At 41.7% G+C, this 16850-nt stretch overlaps 2 protein-coding genes across 2 annotated transcripts; one reads left to right on the forward strand and one right to left on the reverse strand.

Moving 5' to 3' along the window:
• Positions 1-3297: 3297 nt before the first annotated feature.
• LOC130092339 (zona pellucida sperm-binding protein 3-like) lies at positions 3298-4910 on the reverse strand. Its single transcript, XM_056260179.1, has 4 exons — positions 4350-4910; positions 3740-3858; positions 3559-3662; positions 3298-3479 (listed from the first exon to the last, which is right to left on the reverse strand). The coding sequence occupies exons 1-4, from the start codon at positions 4893-4895 to the stop codon at positions 3298-3300; spliced, it is 951 nt and encodes a 316-aa protein (XP_056116154.1). The 5' UTR covers positions 4896-4910.
• Positions 4911-9884: 4974 nt separating this feature from the next.
• Positions 9885-12265, forward strand: LOC130092310 (zona pellucida sperm-binding protein 3-like). Its single transcript, XM_056260141.1, has 8 exons — positions 9885-10465; positions 10952-11070; positions 11148-11251; positions 11331-11508; positions 11651-11768; positions 11852-11934; positions 12016-12107; positions 12181-12265. Exons 1-8 carry the CDS (start codon positions 9920-9922, stop codon positions 12249-12251), a joined length of 1311 nt encoding a protein of 436 aa, XP_056116116.1. The 5' UTR covers positions 9885-9919; the 3' UTR covers positions 12252-12265.
• Positions 12266-16850: the final 4585 nt, after the last annotated feature.

The raw sequence follows: 16850 nt of genomic DNA on the forward strand, positions 1-16850 counted from the left end.
CATCATCCAAGTGGATGCTGCACACTGGTGGTGGTTGAGGAGATATCCCCTGATATGATTGTGAAGCGCTTTGGGTGTACAGTATACAACTGAAAGCACTATATAAATGCCTCAGTGGAATTCTTCTGTTAAACAAATTGTAACAAACTAATTGCTTCAATACCATAACCTTGAGCTTTCACTAGCGGTCTTTAAAGGGGTCATATAATGATACATGCACTTTTACAAGTTGATTATACTGAAATGTGTGTTGGCAGTGCCTGTACACAACCATCATAAAATGATAAAAATATATGTTTATTCTTAAGTTTTCCCGTCTCAAATCAAGCCATTCGACCGTGTGACGTCACACGGTCGGATGCCCCTCCCACGATTGTTGATTGACAGCAGCGTTTCAACAGACCCGTCCTCGCTCGTGAACGATTTGTCAATCATATTCCACGCGGACTGTCTATGAGCAGAATGGCATCTAAGCGATTGTGGTGTTCTGTTCTTGGGTGCAATAAGGAACACGGCAGTCATTTTAATGTTCCTAAATCCGAACCGCAGAAGACACAGTGGCTGAGTTGTTTACGAAGGGAATATTCCCCACGAGCAACGTCAATGCTTTCATGTTTGCGCGAATCATTTCTCACCAGACTGCTTTATAAACGAGGATCAGTATAAAGCTGGTTTTGCTATGAAGCAGCTCCTGGATAAAGGATCAGTACCAACTATTCGTGTTCCTGCTGAACCTCCAGAAGAACTGAAGTGAGTAACGTTTTATTAACCTTTATATTAATCTTTGCACGCTTCACGATGAGCCTAAGGTTTACACTCAGGGTACATTAAGGCATGTTTTCTATGTACGACGTTCTCAATATAATTCATTATCCCACGTTTATTATGAACAAGGCGTTATGGTTATTGTGTTACAAACGGTGTACGCACAGAACAGAGGGGCGGAGTCAGCAGAGCTCATTATTTAAAAGCATATGCACTGAAACGGCGTGCTGAAAACAGCTGTTTTTGACCAGGTAAAATTAGTGTTCTTACAAAACTAATTAGAATTTTTAATTAAAGTATATTACAAACTTAATTTAGACTAGGGATGGGAATTGATAAGAATTTAACGATTCCGATTCCATTATCGATATTGCTTATCGATTCGATTCCTTATCGATTCTCTTATCGATTCTCATTGGGTGAGGGAATAAGTACAAATTTGTTTGTTTGTATTAACTTATTGAACTTATAACTTATTTGTTTGTTAATTATTAACTCGCTGACACAGCACAGAGTATTAGGGGTGTGAACCTACACTGGTCTCACGGTTCGGTTCGATTACGATTATGTCATCGATTCAGTTCAATTAAATATCGATGCATTACATGCACTGCATCCTCAATTTTACTTCAAAAGTGATGTGTGCGTACGTGCGCTTGTTCACCTGTTCGTGAAGTCGCAGTGACAGAAACAGTGACATTCCAGTTTAGGTTTCATGGGACTAATGTCTGTTCATGCTGTGTGGCCAAATGTTTCTGCATATTGGAGGTCCCCCCCTTTGACGAAATGGAAATTTTACAGGTGTTGCAGCAAGTGACCATATTGTTATGAGGCGCCGTCATACTCTCATTGAGTATGTGCGCGAGTTTGAGTGTGTGTGTGTGCTCGCGTCTCATGAGTATGTGCGTGGAGAGTTTGTGTGTGCGCGCGTTTTTCATATAAGTACCGGTATGTGCGTGGAGAGTTTGTGTGCACGCGTCTCATTTGAGTTTGTGTGTGCACGCACGTCTCATATAAGTATGTGCGTGGACAGTTTGTGTGCGCGCGCGCGAGTCTCATATGAGTATGTGCGTGGAGAGTTTGTGTGTGTGTGCGCGTCTCAGACGAGTATGTGCCTGGACCTGGAGAGTTTCGCGTATCTCGTGTGTGTAGAGTTTGCGTGTATGCGCGAGCGACTTTAGGTGTGTCGTTGTGCATTTCATATGTATTTGTTTGAGCATTCAGCAGTATACATACATGTTTGACTACTTAGTATACGTATGCAAGTGTTTCATATTATGTGTGCGTGAATGAAGTTTGATTTAAGCCCTAGACGGCACCTCATTATCGTGTGATATATATCCAAACGAGCGCTTCTGCCTCGATGCCATGTTTGCTGCGTTCTGAACCAAAATATGTATGACGCGTGTGTGACACATTTGCAACGAGCGGAACCGATAAGTGGAATCGTTAAGCAGGCATGTTAACGGTTCAAAGGAATTCGTTCACTGGGAACCAGTTCTGAAGAACCGGTTCTCGATTCCCATCCCTAATTTAGACCCTAAAGAATCATATTAGCTTGTACAAAAATGGCATTATATGACCCCTTTAAAAGGTTCATTATCATTCCCTATGGAGAAAAGAGAAGTTAATAACTTCGGCAACCCATTGGTTGCGTGCTATATGGGACTTGAAAAGTACAGGACGTCAATCAGTTTTACCACATTGGCAGAATGAGAAACTTTCAAAGCCAAAAGTAGTTAAACCAGACATGCAGCAAAATGACAAGTCAGGTACGACCAAGGATTGATTTGTCAGTTTTATTGAGAACCTCTCTTTTGCCCTTGAACCATTACAGGACCAAGTGAGGCCTTGCCTTCCCACTGAATGCCTAAAGAGAAGAAAAAAGCCAAGTTAGAGCACTTGAATCAAAAGCAACCTTAGAAAGAGCAAACGCTACCAACCTCCAAAGGGAGAAGCAGCAAATACACCATCAGGACCACATGTTGAGTCACAGCAACCACAAACTTGGTCGTTTCCATCAGCAGCAAACCACCTGCAACAAAACAAAGATGTAGAACCTTCACCATGAGAAAAGTCTCCCCCCTCCCCCCCAAAAAAAACCTCACGTACCCATTGGCAAAGGAACAGGATTTGCGCTGAGCAGCACCAGGTGCAGAAGCAATAGTTGCCTTCAGAATACATGTTATGTAGATCTGGAAGGGATGACAGACAAGTCACAAAACCAAAGCAGATGGGAGGAGAAGAGAAGTTAACTCATGATATTCATAGTACATACAGAAGGACTGTTGCCCTCCTGGAACATAAACGCTTCCAGCTGGAACTGGATCTTGTCAACCTGGGACCGAGGCATGAAGCGGGAGCTGGAAGCTGTAGTTTTGGCATCCACAAAGCACCTGACGACAAAACCATCACAAAGAGCAACTCATGAAAGTCAACTGTAGAGCATCAAGCAACTAGACCTTACCCATGACTAACAATGTGGTTACAAAAGGCAACTTTAACGGTCTTACCGCATCAAGGTCCATGATCTTACCCGTGGTTCTCAATGAAGGAATATCTCGGAAGAGAGTTCACATCAGGTACTTGAGTGGCCACACAGCTGTCCACAAACACACGCAGAGGCACATGATTGTACTGCTTCACAGATGCCTCGATGTTAATAACACCACCCAGGAAATAGGAGTATGAAGGCCTCTGATAGGACCAATCATCTACACAAAAAAACATTTTAGGCACAGCCACAATAGCAAGGGTTAAGGTTTATTTTATTGAAAGAAAACCTGTACCAACCCATCATGATCTTCAGGGAGAAAAGCAAGACTTCTTCACCAGCCTCTGTTGAGGCATAAGGGACCCATGTTGGCCTCAAGGCATCACTGCTTACATTTTGGATCCTGCAGTTCATGAAAGTACCCATTAAATGGTATCCCAGTTGCACGAGAAAGTGCAGAAAGTCACAGAGATACCGTACCTTTGATAATGGCATTTAACACCAACAATTGCCCCATCGGCCCGGGTAATCGGAGTACCTGCAAGCGCCTCAGGGGTGTAGGTAAGAGAGAAGGTGTAGACAAGCTCATCCTCATTCATCTGTAAAAAGATTGTGGTTACCAAGAGGGTCATGCCAAAGACTTTACATACACCAAGACCAAGAGAAGGTGCACGGTGCAATATGGTGGAATTCCTAAAGAGCAAATCACCAATTAGTAAATTCTTCTCATCACCACAGCTGCCCTCAGAGGTTCAGGTGTTGCCAGAGATAGTCAATGTTTTGGAGACATGCACTAAGGATTGAACATTTTGCTGTTCCAGGGTAAAAACTAGCTTTAACACTATGAAGGCCCAAGATTTAGTGTTCTTGTTTCTTAAGCTCATTTCATACCATTTATGGGATAGTTTACATCAGATGTTGGTTTGAAGGGTTATTTAAAGGCAATTAGCTTGAAAATTCAGGACTTACCCATTCAAATAGATAAAAATTGGTCTTAGCTGCCCTGGCATTGTAAAATCAAGTGAATTGACTTTCCTTGAAAAGGTCCTCTGCCACAACAAATAACCCATTAAGATGTAGCTGTTCTTACCATCAGCACGCTGTTGCAGTCCTGTAATTCATACTCCAAGATGAGCACTCTTGACCCAGGATCCTGACCAACAACAGGACATCCACCTAAAGACAGACCAGTTGGCTGGATCAACTGACCATTGCTGAAAAAGTCCTGCTGGACCTCTACGAGAACCCGGTTCTCGCCACATTGAACCGCTACGCTACTGGGAGTCACGGGTTGCCTCAACTGGAAGTCCACCGCCAACTCGCTCTGCACCTCTGGAACGATGGGATACCTCCAATCCAAAGGCTTCACTGGACCCTGCAACAGCTGCTTCTCCTGAAGGCCAAAAGGCTCCTGTGCAAGGCTTTTGGAGTCAGGACCCAAAGGACTCTGAAACTGAGAAGCCACTTGCAAAGGGTTCCAGAGCCCTAGAGGAGAAAGGGCAGGACTTCTGGAAGTTGGATCTGATTTTGGCCCCATGCTTCTTGGACTAGGACTGTACCTCAAACTTCCCAAGACATTAGGCAGATCAAATGCACTGATCACAACCACCACTAAGACAACTTTCAGGAACCCCATTCTAACAAATTTTGACACAAACACCAGCACTTGGCTTTGCCAATTTGTACAGCTTTGAGTTAAGTTGGCTCCACCCCTTTTACCTTAATTGATTATCCTTGATTCTCCTCTGGACCTGTAGAGTGGCACAGGAAGACATCTATATAGGATACAAGGCAAAGTGGGAAAAGACACGGGCTGCGTTCCAAACCGCATACTTCCCTACTATATAGTATGGGAAAAAGAGTAGGTGAGCGAAAAGTATGTACGAATCATAAAAGAGTAGGCGAGAATTACCTGGGTGACGTACTAATTATCGCGAGATTCGGACGTATGTATACCTAAAGTGCGTTCGAATATGCCTACTTTCCTACTATATAGTAGGCGAAAACAGTACGTGAAAGAAGCAGTACGTTCGAAACATCAGTATTCATAAAAGAGTAGGCGAGAAGTTCCCGGATGGCTTACTTCTTCCGCCCAGATTTTTGAGTGCTATGCGATGGGTACTCTTCTATCCCAGGAGGCCACGCGAGAGCATACGTCATTATCAAACATCACGGAGATCAGCGACGCGGGGGTTTTCAAATGTGAGTAAACACGGTCCCTTGTGTTTAAATCGTATGTGTTAAACTACCATAGAGTAAACGTTTTAACTGTTTAAGGTGTAAAGGAGTTAGACAGTATAGTATAGTTGTGATTTTGCTGTAAAAACATGTTTTATTATGTATAGCTAGCTAACAGGGGAGCTCCAGTAAGCACACGTAACGTTACGTCTCTAAAGTGGATTTACCTAACCATACATCTTAAACACGCTTATTTAAAATGTCTATTTACATCTGAAAGGAAAATATTGCATAAATATTGCAGATGAGCACATCACAACATGAAAAACACATCTGAGTGATGGAACGTCGTTATTGTCATGATCCGGCCTTCTTGTCCTTGATTTCCTCTGGGGTGTATTCCAGAAAGCAGGTTATGTGACATACCCGGGTATGTTTAAGAGTAAGTAAGCGGATAACCTCAACTTTTGGTTCCAAAAACGGAGGTAACTTTCAGGGTATGTTAGTAGTCATAGCAACTCACTCTCTGAACTTAACCTGCTCCGGAGCAGGTTATGTTCCAGGGTTAGTTTGTTTCAGAGAGGTGACAGAGCATGGCGTCCCCTGACCATTTTAGTTACATATAGCACTACTTAATCTAACCCTACTTTATACAGTCACAATAATTTTAAATGTTTCTAATTATATAACTTTCAATTTCAGGGTTCCCAAATGTGATTGGGTGCATTGATGGAACCCACATTCACATTAAAGCTCCTTCCATCAATGAAGGAGACTATGTAAATAGGAAGTCAATGCATAGCATCAATGTGCAGGTGACAATAGATTTTTTGGATGCGAAATGTTTGGGTGTTTAAACCATTAAATCACCCTCATCACTGGTCCCCACTAACTAGGTAATATGTGGCCAAGAGGAACCCCCAGTGAACCCAGTAGACCAAAGAGATGGCAGGGTGGTACAAGACATGATTTGCCAAAATCACTTTAATTAAAACCAGTTAACAGTCAAGTGTTGTTCATTGTTTCTTTATTTCCTGTAACAAAAGACATTTGTATTTATTGCTTTAGATTTCATTAAACAACAAATGACAGACTAATGTTTACATACTGTTTCCCACCTTAAGCTAGTGCTCCAGCAATTCAATTTCAAGTCTGGCCTTTTTTAGGTTAAGCCTTTTCTCCTCCATTTGAAGCTGTATAAGGTCCATCTCCATGTCACTTTTTCTGATTTGCTTTTAAAGGTGGACCTTATACAGCTTTTTGGCAGGCAACTAGAAAGACTGAAAAAGTCTGTAATACAAACACAGACCAAATATTTAAATGAGGAAGGAGAACTGCAGAACATTTCTTACACTGCTAAGATTCTGTGTGGAGGTAGATGGACCCTCATCTGTATTAACATCTCCTGCCATATTCTGTAAAATGACAATGACAATTTATTTATTCTCTTGTGTAAAAAAGGGGGAATGCATTCTATGCATCATACCTCTATGGGCCTCCCCACATTTTCTGTTTCTGTCACAGCAGAAGTGGTCTCTTCATCATCATCCTACAGTGAAAATAAGGAAGGATGCTTGGTCTAGCACATAGGTCGGCAACCCGTGGCTCTAGAGCCGCATGCGGCTCTTAAGCGCCGCCCTAGTGGCTCCCTGGAGCTTTTTCAAAAATTTGAAAATGGAAAAAATATTTTTTGTTTTAATATAATTTCTGTAGGATGAAAAACAGGACAAACATTCTTAAAGTTTTTCAACGTTGTAAAAATGTGCATAATAAATATTTAATTTCAACATTTCTGTCAACGAAGAATTTACGTCATAGACTGTGACACACGTGTCTGTCAGATCGGCGTGATGCCAGACCGGTGGCTGACAAACAAACCGGCGGGTGTGTCATGGGCCATGGATCCTAAGGGGAAAAAGAGAAAGACAGCTGAGCACTCCCAACGCACTCTAGTGCGGCGCGGGACTAGATTTGATGGCCGAGTGCGAGCGCGGGTGCTTGCGGTAATGCACTCACTCTACTAAAACAAAATAGAAACGATTTACAGGCCAGAATTTCTATTCATAACATGTTTGCAGCGTTGAGCGATATAGCCAATCACAGACATATGTGTTGATTTCTTGAACGCAATGGCCAATCAGAAGCATTTAAGATAAACTCCCCTCACGCTCAAAACTGACTTTTTTGTTCAGTGCTGAATTCTGTATGCTGGCAAATTCTCCAATTATAACGAACAACGTGGGGATATTATGAAAGATTCATTGTGCAGTCAGCTTCATTGATAATAACAGAGATGTGTGAGATCGCGATGAACTGTCAGCTTTTTAGGAATTATTAAGAGAGCGCAATTGGCGTCCCAAAGTCATCCCAAACCATGCACGCATAGTAAACTGCTTGCTTTTATGTTAAATTAACAGTGGTTTGTTGTGTTTTAATGCTTTAATAACAAATAATTTATCAGGAGGATGTATGGTGGCAACACGTAGGCTAACTTGAAAGTATTTGGAGGTACAGAAAAAAGTCTATTTGCGGGCGGGAGCGGGACAAAACATAAATGTTGCGGGCGCGGGAGAAAGAAAGTTGAGAACGTCAGTTATAACGACCCACGCATTAAAAAATGGTCGGGTTAAAATCGGGCTCGGGCTCATAATTACGTTAAATGTGTCGGGCCGGGCTTGATTTTTTGGGCCCGATCTAAGCTCTAATTTGTAGCCTACTTATCATTTTGATACTAGAGGGCTAATATAACACTTACAGCATGTGTTGCCTTCATTATAAGGCTTATATAAAGCTTTTAATCTTTTGCGGCTCCAGACAGAATTTTTTATTTTTTTTTGGTCCAATATGGCTCTTTCAACATTTTGGGTTGCCGACCCCTGGTCTAGCAAACAGAAACCTAAAGACAATAATCACTTACAACTTTGACAGAGTGTGGTGTTGCAGGAGGATCCAATAATACAATGTGGCCATCAGCAACGGCAAGATAATTAAACCATGATAATCATGCATATTCAATTCTCAATGCATATTCTTAAGCAAATACAACTAATAAAGAAGGACATTAGGAGCATCTAAGTACTAGTAATAAGATTACAGTATACAGCATATGCAGTCAAAGCAGCATGCACACTGCACAAGTGAATCAATGACTGTAAAATGAATTCAAAATGCCTTTTTAAAATGGTGACAGTGTTGATGATTTTATTTATTAAAACACTGACAAAAACAGTGTAAACATCAATAAATCATAAGTATTAATATGGTACACCTACATTTTACTAAGCCACTTGTCTTGGTAGCTGAGTCTGACGAACTGCCCCCTGGAATCCCATCGACCACAGGTGGCCCTTTATTAAGGGACAGTGCCAGCTCCTCAGCTCCCTTCTTTCTATTGGCTACATAGAAAACTAAATTACATTTAATACTAAATTAGTATTAAATGTCAGTAACAAGTTTAGTAAGTTTAGAAAATATTACCTTGCTGGAGAATGTTTTTGTGTTTCATTTTGACTTGGCTCACACTTCTTCTGGCTCCAGAAGGATTACACCTGACAAAACGAGAAGCCAACATATAACTAGCCAATTATGTGCATTACTACTCTAATATTAAGAAATGTATGGAGGCCAACAAGTAAATACTTGTCTATTTTTACTACATGCCCCCAAAGAATTTTTGCGTCACAAATTATAAATGGGGTAGGCTATTTTCCCCTTTCATTGTGACCCACAAAGGGAATATACCCCATTTATAATTTTCTAAACTCAAGCATTTACTCTGTCCATTATTATTTGCCAAGCCAACTTTCTTTTGCTGATGCAGCAGTATTGCTTTTTTATTTATTATTTTTTTTTATAATGGGCTTAGGCTATAGTCTTCATAAGCAAGCATTAAAACCTCCAACTCAGTTTCACCGAAGTATCGTATGTAGCTCGCTTTTTTTCTCCATTGGTTTCCATGGTGACTCCTGAAATCGGCGATCCATTGAAAATGTCTTTATGTACTCGTCGTGCGCGCGCATTAACTCTGGGTTACCAATAGGAGGTTGATTAAACTAACTCAACATAGGTGTTTTGGAACTGACATACCCAGAGTAAGCAAGTTTGGGGTTAACCAACCAAGAGTTCAAGGTTTATCTGACGGTAAGTTAACCTTGCTTTCTGGAATACACCCCAGGTGTATGGCTGTGGCAATACTCACAATTTCCATCACCATGCTTTCTCATTAAGAACAGTGTACTATTCAGCTTTGTATGACCCAACCTCATCCTAGTCAGCACAATTTCTTCCTGTCTAGATCTGGTCGTGTGTGTGTCTTTTCCCACTTTCCCTTGTATCCTATATAGATGTCTTCCTGTGCCACTCTACAGGTCCAGAGGAGAATCAAGGATAATCAATTAAGGTAAAAGGGGTGGAGCCAACTTAACTCAAAGCTGTACAAATTGGCAAAGCCAAGTGCTGGTGTTTGTGTCAAAATTTGTTAGAATGGGGTTCCTGAAAGTTGTCTTAGTGGTGGTTGTGATCAGTGCATTTGATCTGCCTGATGTCTTGGGAAGTTTGAGGTACAGTCCTAGTCCAAGAAGCATGGGGCCAAAATCAGATCCAACTTCCAGAAGTCCTGCCCTTTCTCCTCTAGGGCTCTGGAACCCTTTGCAAGTGGCTTCTCAGTTTCAGAGTCCTTTGGGTCCTGACTCCAAAAGCCTTGCACAGGAGCCTTTTGGCCTTCAGGAGAAGCAGCTGTTGCAGGGTCCAGTGAAGCCTTTGGATTGGAGGTATCCCATTGTTCCCGAAGTGCAGAGCGAGTTGGCGGTGGACTTCCAGTTGAGGCAACCCGTGACTCCCAGTAGTGTAGCGGTTCAATGTGGCGAGAACCGGGTTCTTGTCGAGGTCCAGCAGGACTTTTTCAGCAATGGTCAGTTGATCCAGCCAACTGGTCTGTCTTTAGGTGGATGTCCTGTTGTTGGTCAGGATCCTGGGTCAAGAGTGCTCATCTTGGAGTATGAATTACAGGACTGCAACAGCGTGCTGATGGTAAGAACAGATACATCTTAATGGGTTATTTTTTTCGTGGCAGAGGACCTTTTCAAAGAAAGTCAATTCACTTGATTTTACAATGCCAGGCAAGCTAAGACCAATTTTTATCTATTTGAATGGGTAAGTCCTGAATTTTCAAGCTACTTGCCTTCAAATAACCCTTCAAACCAACATCTGATGTAAACTATCCCATCAATGGTATGAAAGGAGCTTAAGAAACAAGAACACTAAATCTTGGGCCTTAATAGTTTTAAAGCTAGTTTTTACCCTGGAACAGCAAAATGTTCAATCCTTAGTGCATGTCTCCACAACATTGACTATCTCTGGCAACACCGGAGCTTCTGAGGGCAGCTGTGGTGATGAGAAGAATTTACTAATTGGTGATTTGCTCTTTAGGAATTCCACCATATTGCACCTTCTCTTGCTCTTGGTGTATGTAAAGTCTTTGGCATGACCCTCTTGGTAACCCCAATCTTTTTACAGATGAATGAGGATGAGCTTGTCTACACCTTCTCTCTTACCTACACCCCTGAGGCGCTTGCAGGTACTCCGATTACCCGAGCCGATGGGGCAATTGTTGGTGTTCAATGCCATTATCAAAGGTACAGGATCTCTGTGACTTTCTGCACTTTCTCGTGCAACTGGGATACCATTTAATGGGTACTTTAATGAACCGCAGGATCCAAAATGTAAGCAGTGATGCCTTGAGGCCAACATGGGTCCCTTATGCCTCAACAGAGGCTGGTGAAGAAGTCTTGCTGTTCTCCCTGAAGATCATGATGGGTTGGTACAGGTTTTCTTTCAATAAAATAAACCTTAACGCTTGCTATTGTGGCGGTGCCTAAAATGTTTTTTTGTGTAGATGATTGGTCCTATCAGAGGCCTTCATACTCCTATTTCCTGGGTGGCGTTATTAACATCGAGGCATCTGTGAAGCAGTACAATCATGTGCCTCTGCGTGTGTTTGTGGACCGCTGTGTGGCCACTCAAGCACCTGATGTGAACTCTCTTCCGAAATATTCCTTCATTGAGAATCACGGGTAAGATCATGGACCTTGATGCAGTAAGACCGTTAAAGTTGCCTTTTGTAACCACATTGTCACAGTCATGGGTAAGGTCTAGTTGCTTGATGCTCAACAGTTGACATTCATGAGTTGCTCTTTGTGATGGTTTTGTCGTCAGGTGCTTTGTGGATGCCAAAACTACAGCTTCCAGCTCCCGCTTCATGCCTCGGTCCCAGGTTGACAAGATCCAGTTCCAGCTGGAGGCGTTCATGTTCCAGGAGGGCAACAATCCTTCTGTATGTACTATGAATATCATGAGTTAATTTGACTTCTCCTCCCATCTGCTTTGGTTTTGTGACTTGTCTGTCATCTCTTGCAGATCTACATAACATGTATTCTGAAGGCAACTATTGCTTCTGCACCCAGTGACGCCCAGCGCAAATCCTGTTCCTTTGCCAATGGGTACGTGAGGTTTTTTTTTTTTTGGGGGGGGGGGGGAGACTTTTCTCATGGTGAAGGTTCTATGTCTTTGTTTTGTTGCAGGTGGTTTGCTGCTGATGGAAACGACCAAGTTTGTGGTTGCTGTGACTCAACATGTGGTCCTGATGGTGCATTTCCTGCTTCACCCTATGGAGGTTGGTAGCATTTGCTCTTTCTAAGGTTGCTCTTGATTCAAGTGCTTTAACTTGGATTTTTTCTTCTCTTTAGGCATTCAGTGGGAAGGCAAGGCCTCACTTGGTCCTGTAATGGTTCAAGGGCAAAAGAGAGGTTCTCAATAAAACTGGCAAATCAATCCTTGGTTGTACCTGACTTGTCATTTTGCTGCATGTCTGGTTTAACTACTTTTGCCTTGAAAAGGTTTCTCAATCTGCCAATGTGGTAAAACTGATAGACGTCCTGTACTTTTCAAGTCCCATATAGCATGCAACCATCGGGTTGCCCAAGTTATTAACTTCTCTTTTCTCTATAGGGAATGATAATGAACTTTTTAAAGGGGTCATATAATGCCACTTTTGTACAAGCTAATATGATTCTTTTGGGTCTAAATTAAAAGTTTGTAATATACTTTAATTAAATTCTCGTTAGTATTGTAAGAACACTAATTTTACCTGGTCAAAAACAGCTTTGTTTTCAGCATGCCGTTTCAGTGCATATGCTTTTAAATGATGATGAGCTCTGCTCACCCCGCCCCTCTGTTCTGTGCATACACCCTTTGTAACACAATAACCATAACGCCTTGTTCACTATAAACGTGGGATTATGAATTATATTGAGAACGTCGTACATAGCAAACATGCCTTAATGTACCCTTAGTGTAAACCTTAGGCGCATTCATCGTGAAGCGTGCAAGCGATTTGCAAAGATTAATATAAAGGTTGATAAAACGTTACACTCACTTCAGTTCTTCTGGAGGTTCAGCAGGAACACGAATCGTTGGTACCGATCCTTTATCCAGGAGCAGCTTCTTAGCAAAACCAGCTTTATACTGATCCTCGTTTATAAAGCAGTCTGTTGAGGTGATTCGCGCAAACATTAAAGCAGTGACGTTGTTCGTGGGGAATATTCCATTCGTAAACAACTCAGCCACTGTGTCTTCAGCGGTTCGGATTTAGGAACATTAAAATGACTGCCGTGTTCCTTATTGCACCCAAGAACAGAACACCACAATCGCTTAGATGCCATTCTGCTCAAAGACAGTCCGCGTGGAATATGATTGACAAATCGCTCGCGAGGGTGGGTCTGTTGAAATGCTGCTGTCAATCAACAATCGTGGGAGGGGCATCCAACGGCTTGATTTGAGACAAGAAAACAAGGCTCAGTTATTCATGTAGGTTGTCTACAAACCGGAAGGTTGGTGGTTCAATCCCCGGTTCCACCTGACCAAGTGTCGAGGTGTCCATGAGCAAGACACCTAACCCCAGCTGCTCCCGACGAGCTGGATGGTGCCTTGCATGGCTGACACCGCCGTCGGTGTGTGAATGTGAGGCAATATGTAAAGCGCTTTGGTTGCCATTGGGTCTGTGAAAGCGCTATATAAATGCAGTCCATTTACCAAAACATATATAAGAATAAACATATATTTGTATTTTATGATGGTTGTGTAAAGGCACTGCCAACACATTTCAGTATAATCAACTTGTAAAAGTGCATGTATCATTATATGACCCCTTTAAAGACCGCTAGTGAAAGCTCAAGGTTATGCTATTGAAGCAGTTAGTTTGTTACAATTTGTTTAACAGAAGAATTCCACTGAGGCATTTATACAGTGCTTTCATTTGTACTACTGTACACCCAAAGTGCTTCACAATCATATCAGGGGATATCTCCTCAACCACCACCAGTGTGCAGCATCCACTTGGATGATGCGACAGCAGCCACAGTACAATGGTACCAGTGCGCTCACCACACACCAGCTATAGGTGGAGAGGAGTTATAGAGCAAATTCAATGCATGGGGATTATTAGGAGGCCGTGATTGGCAAGGGCTAATGGAGGGGATTTGTCCAGGACACTGGGGTTACTCCCCTACTCTTTACCAGAAGTGACATGGGATTTTTAATGACCACAAAGAGTCAGGACCTCGGTTTAACGTCTCATCTGAAATTAAATGCTCTTAAATTGGCAAACAAATCTTTCCAAAAGAACTCTGCCGGGTACACCTTGTCCCATTAAGCACTGTGGGTGTTGTAATGTAGTCAGTCTTTTCATATTTCTCTTGTCTCTGCATATTTTGATACTTGGTTGCTTATTCAACTCGTTGACTTGTACAGACTAATTTGCTGCTGGTTCATTTGAAGATTTCCTATGGGGTTTTTCAATGTGACAATTTTGTTCTACACACCTATAGCGCAAATTGATGCAGCATGTTCATTTTAGAAAATTGTATGTTTTTAATTAGAGAACCCATTTGGTGTGTATGTTGTAGAACAGAACGTCAAAGTATCATAGGAAAATCCAGAAGGAACCAGCAGTGACTTGGTCTTGGTCCTCCAACACTCTATAGACTGAACATGTAATATGCATGCGCATAATGTACTTTTGCACAAATTCAAGTTTTTGTTGTGTACACGGTATACACGGTAATGATATACACGGTATACAAGTATCAAAGCGTTGTGAATTCCGGCTCGCGTACCCCGAAGTGATAAAATAAAACAAAATTTTGTATCAAAATTTATAGGCAAGAAAAGTAGTTTGTTTAGGCTGGGTTGTATGAATTACAAACCTGCGCACAGATTTTAAAAAGCACATAACTATAGAATTCTGAATGAGCATGTGAACGCCGTCAGCGTTAATCACAGGTTCGCGTTTAAAGTCTGATCATTTCGACGGAGGTGAATCAATCAAAGTTAACTTTAGCTGGAAGTAACATTATTCAAGAACCGCTATAACGCCAAAACAATCTGTTACCTTAAATTATATGTTTATCTCTGTAAAGCTGCTTTGAAACAATCCATTGTTAAAAGCGCTATATAAATGAAGATGACTTGACTTCAAAACACTGTTGTCATGTAAATGAACCATGCCTAAGTTTTTATTTGAAAATTGTGTCATGTAAATACCCCCTCAATGTTTCAGATAAGAGAACCAAAGTGCCTGTGCACAAATCCACACTTGATGTCTTGGCCACTTGACCACACGTGCATTTGACAGGAAGTGCGTGCACAAGACTGTCCCATGTCTTAAAAATACCAAAGCTCAGTGACCTTAATGTCCACTAAACCCACACCATCTCGAATACCGCTTTGGAGGTATTCAAGGCTAAGCGTATCCCATCATGCATCGTGTTTGGAAACTGGCATGCCCCGAAATCACAAGATGGGTAACACTTTATTTTGATGGTCCCTTTTGAACATTGTTGACTGTAGGTGTGTCCCAATTCAAAGCTGCAGCCTTCGGAGGCTGCATTCAAAGGCCGATTGCGTCATCGGGGCACGACAAAGGCTACCCTGATTCAAAAGCCACTTCAAATGTGCCCTTCGTTACAAACTCTTTCCGTTCCATTTTATTTTTGCTGGATGTGTGGTAGAGCAAATAAAGTTTATCCATGAGGATTTTGAAATGATCAGTTGCTCCAATTTCTTTGAATGTGTCACTCACAGCAAGCTCAAGTCTATGAGCTGTACAATGCCAACCAGTGACACCAGGGAACAGGGCTTGCATTCAAGCTACTTCCCCACTTTAACATCCAAACATCAAGTTCTAATGACAATCAGTTGTTTCCCCTCTGCGGTGAAAAATCAAGCTTTTAATGTGGTTTAAATGTCTCTGTGGGGTTTTTAAATATGCTTTAAGACAAACCATGTGCATATTCATAACTCAACACCATTGAGTATTTTCTCCTTAAAACTGCAGTGAACCAAATACAGTCTCAAACACGGTTTTAAATCGCAAGTGTTTGACATCACAAACTACCATGTAACCAATCAGGCCAATGTGTGATCGTCAACGAGTGGATCTCTGAGCTGCTGTGAATGGAGGCAGGGCTCATTTGCACATTCATAGAATGACGTATACTAAATGAGGCAAGGGTGTCAAGTTACATTTAAGTGGAAGCTGCACACTGGTGGTGGTTGAGGAGAAATCCCCTGATATGATTGTGAAGCGCTTTGGTGTACAGTAGTACAAATGAAAGCGCTGTATAAATGACTCAGTGGTAATGATTTTCACCAGGAATTCTTCTGTCAAACAAATTGTAACAAACTAATTACTTCAAAAGCATAACCTTGAGCTTTCACTAGCGGTCTTATAGGTTCATCATTTAAAACTCCCTATGGAGAAAGTAAAGTTAATAACCTCGGGAACCCTATGTTTGCATGCTATATGGCAGTGGTTCTCAACCTTTTTTTGTCTGAGACCCCCTTTTTCCCAAGAAAATATTTTAGGGCCCCCCCTTCACATTTAATGATATTATCGCTCTTGTAAGCTTGCAGCTAGGAAGACAAAATGTTGTTTACAAACGGTATGCTTACTATAACCAGATATGTTTATGCACATAGCCTATAATATTGAAAATAGAATGACAAAAACATCAGTAGGCCCTTTGTAAATTATAAACGTAAGCCTAGGAGAAGCCTATATTTTGGCCCTATTTGAAATCCAAAAACAACAATATCCACAGTGGTGTGTAGGTAAAAAGAATATAGGCTATTACTAAATGACTGCTTTCTCAATACTTGCAAGTTATTTGTGAGGCTTTATTTTTTACGCTTTTGGCGCTATAGCAAGCGATAATAAACTTGCATTTATTAACAGAATGCGTCTTTCGGAAGAACATTGTAGCCGGAACTACCTCTGTGTACGTCTTTGACGAGTCACGCAGGCACTGGGCTACTCCACAGCAATCCGAACCAGTGTAAAATAGTCCCATGTAAATAC

This window comes from Rhinichthys klamathensis, unplaced genomic scaffold, assembly GCF_029890125.1.
Source record: "Rhinichthys klamathensis goyatoka isolate OS25496 unplaced genomic scaffold, OSU_Roscu_1.1 h1tg000174l_1, whole genome shotgun sequence".
Classification (NCBI taxonomy): Eukaryota; Metazoa; Chordata; class Actinopteri; order Cypriniformes; family Leuciscidae; genus Rhinichthys; species Rhinichthys klamathensis.

What these genes read in the sequence shown, in the direction of transcription:
- LOC130092339 (XM_056260179.1), bottom strand. Translation starts at nt 4,895, where the DNA reads ATGGGGTTCCTGAAAGTTGTCTTAGTGGTGGTTGTGATCAGTGCATTT. An exon ending in ACTGCAACAGCGTGCTGATG is followed by an intron (nt 3,859 to 4,349) that starts GTAAGAACAGCT and finishes ATCTTTTTACAG; the next exon opens with ATGAATGAGGATGAGCTTGT. An exon ending in CTCCCTGAAGATCATGATGG is followed by an intron (nt 3,480 to 3,558) that starts GTTGGTACAGGT and finishes TTTTTTGTGTAG; the next exon opens with ATGATTGGTCCTATCAGAGG.
- LOC130092310 (XM_056260141.1), top strand. Translation starts at nt 9,920, where the DNA reads ATGGGGTTCCTGAAAGTTGTCTTAGTGGTGGTTGTGATCAGTGCATTT. An exon ending in GTTCAATGCCATTATCAAAG is followed by an intron (nt 11,071 to 11,147) that starts GTACAGGATCTC and finishes AATGAACCGCAG; the next exon opens with GATCCAAAATGTAAGCAGTG. An exon ending in TCCTTCATTGAGAATCACGG is followed by an intron (nt 11,509 to 11,650) that starts GTAAGATCATGG and finishes TTTTGTCGTCAG; the next exon opens with GTGCTTTGTGGATGCCAAAA.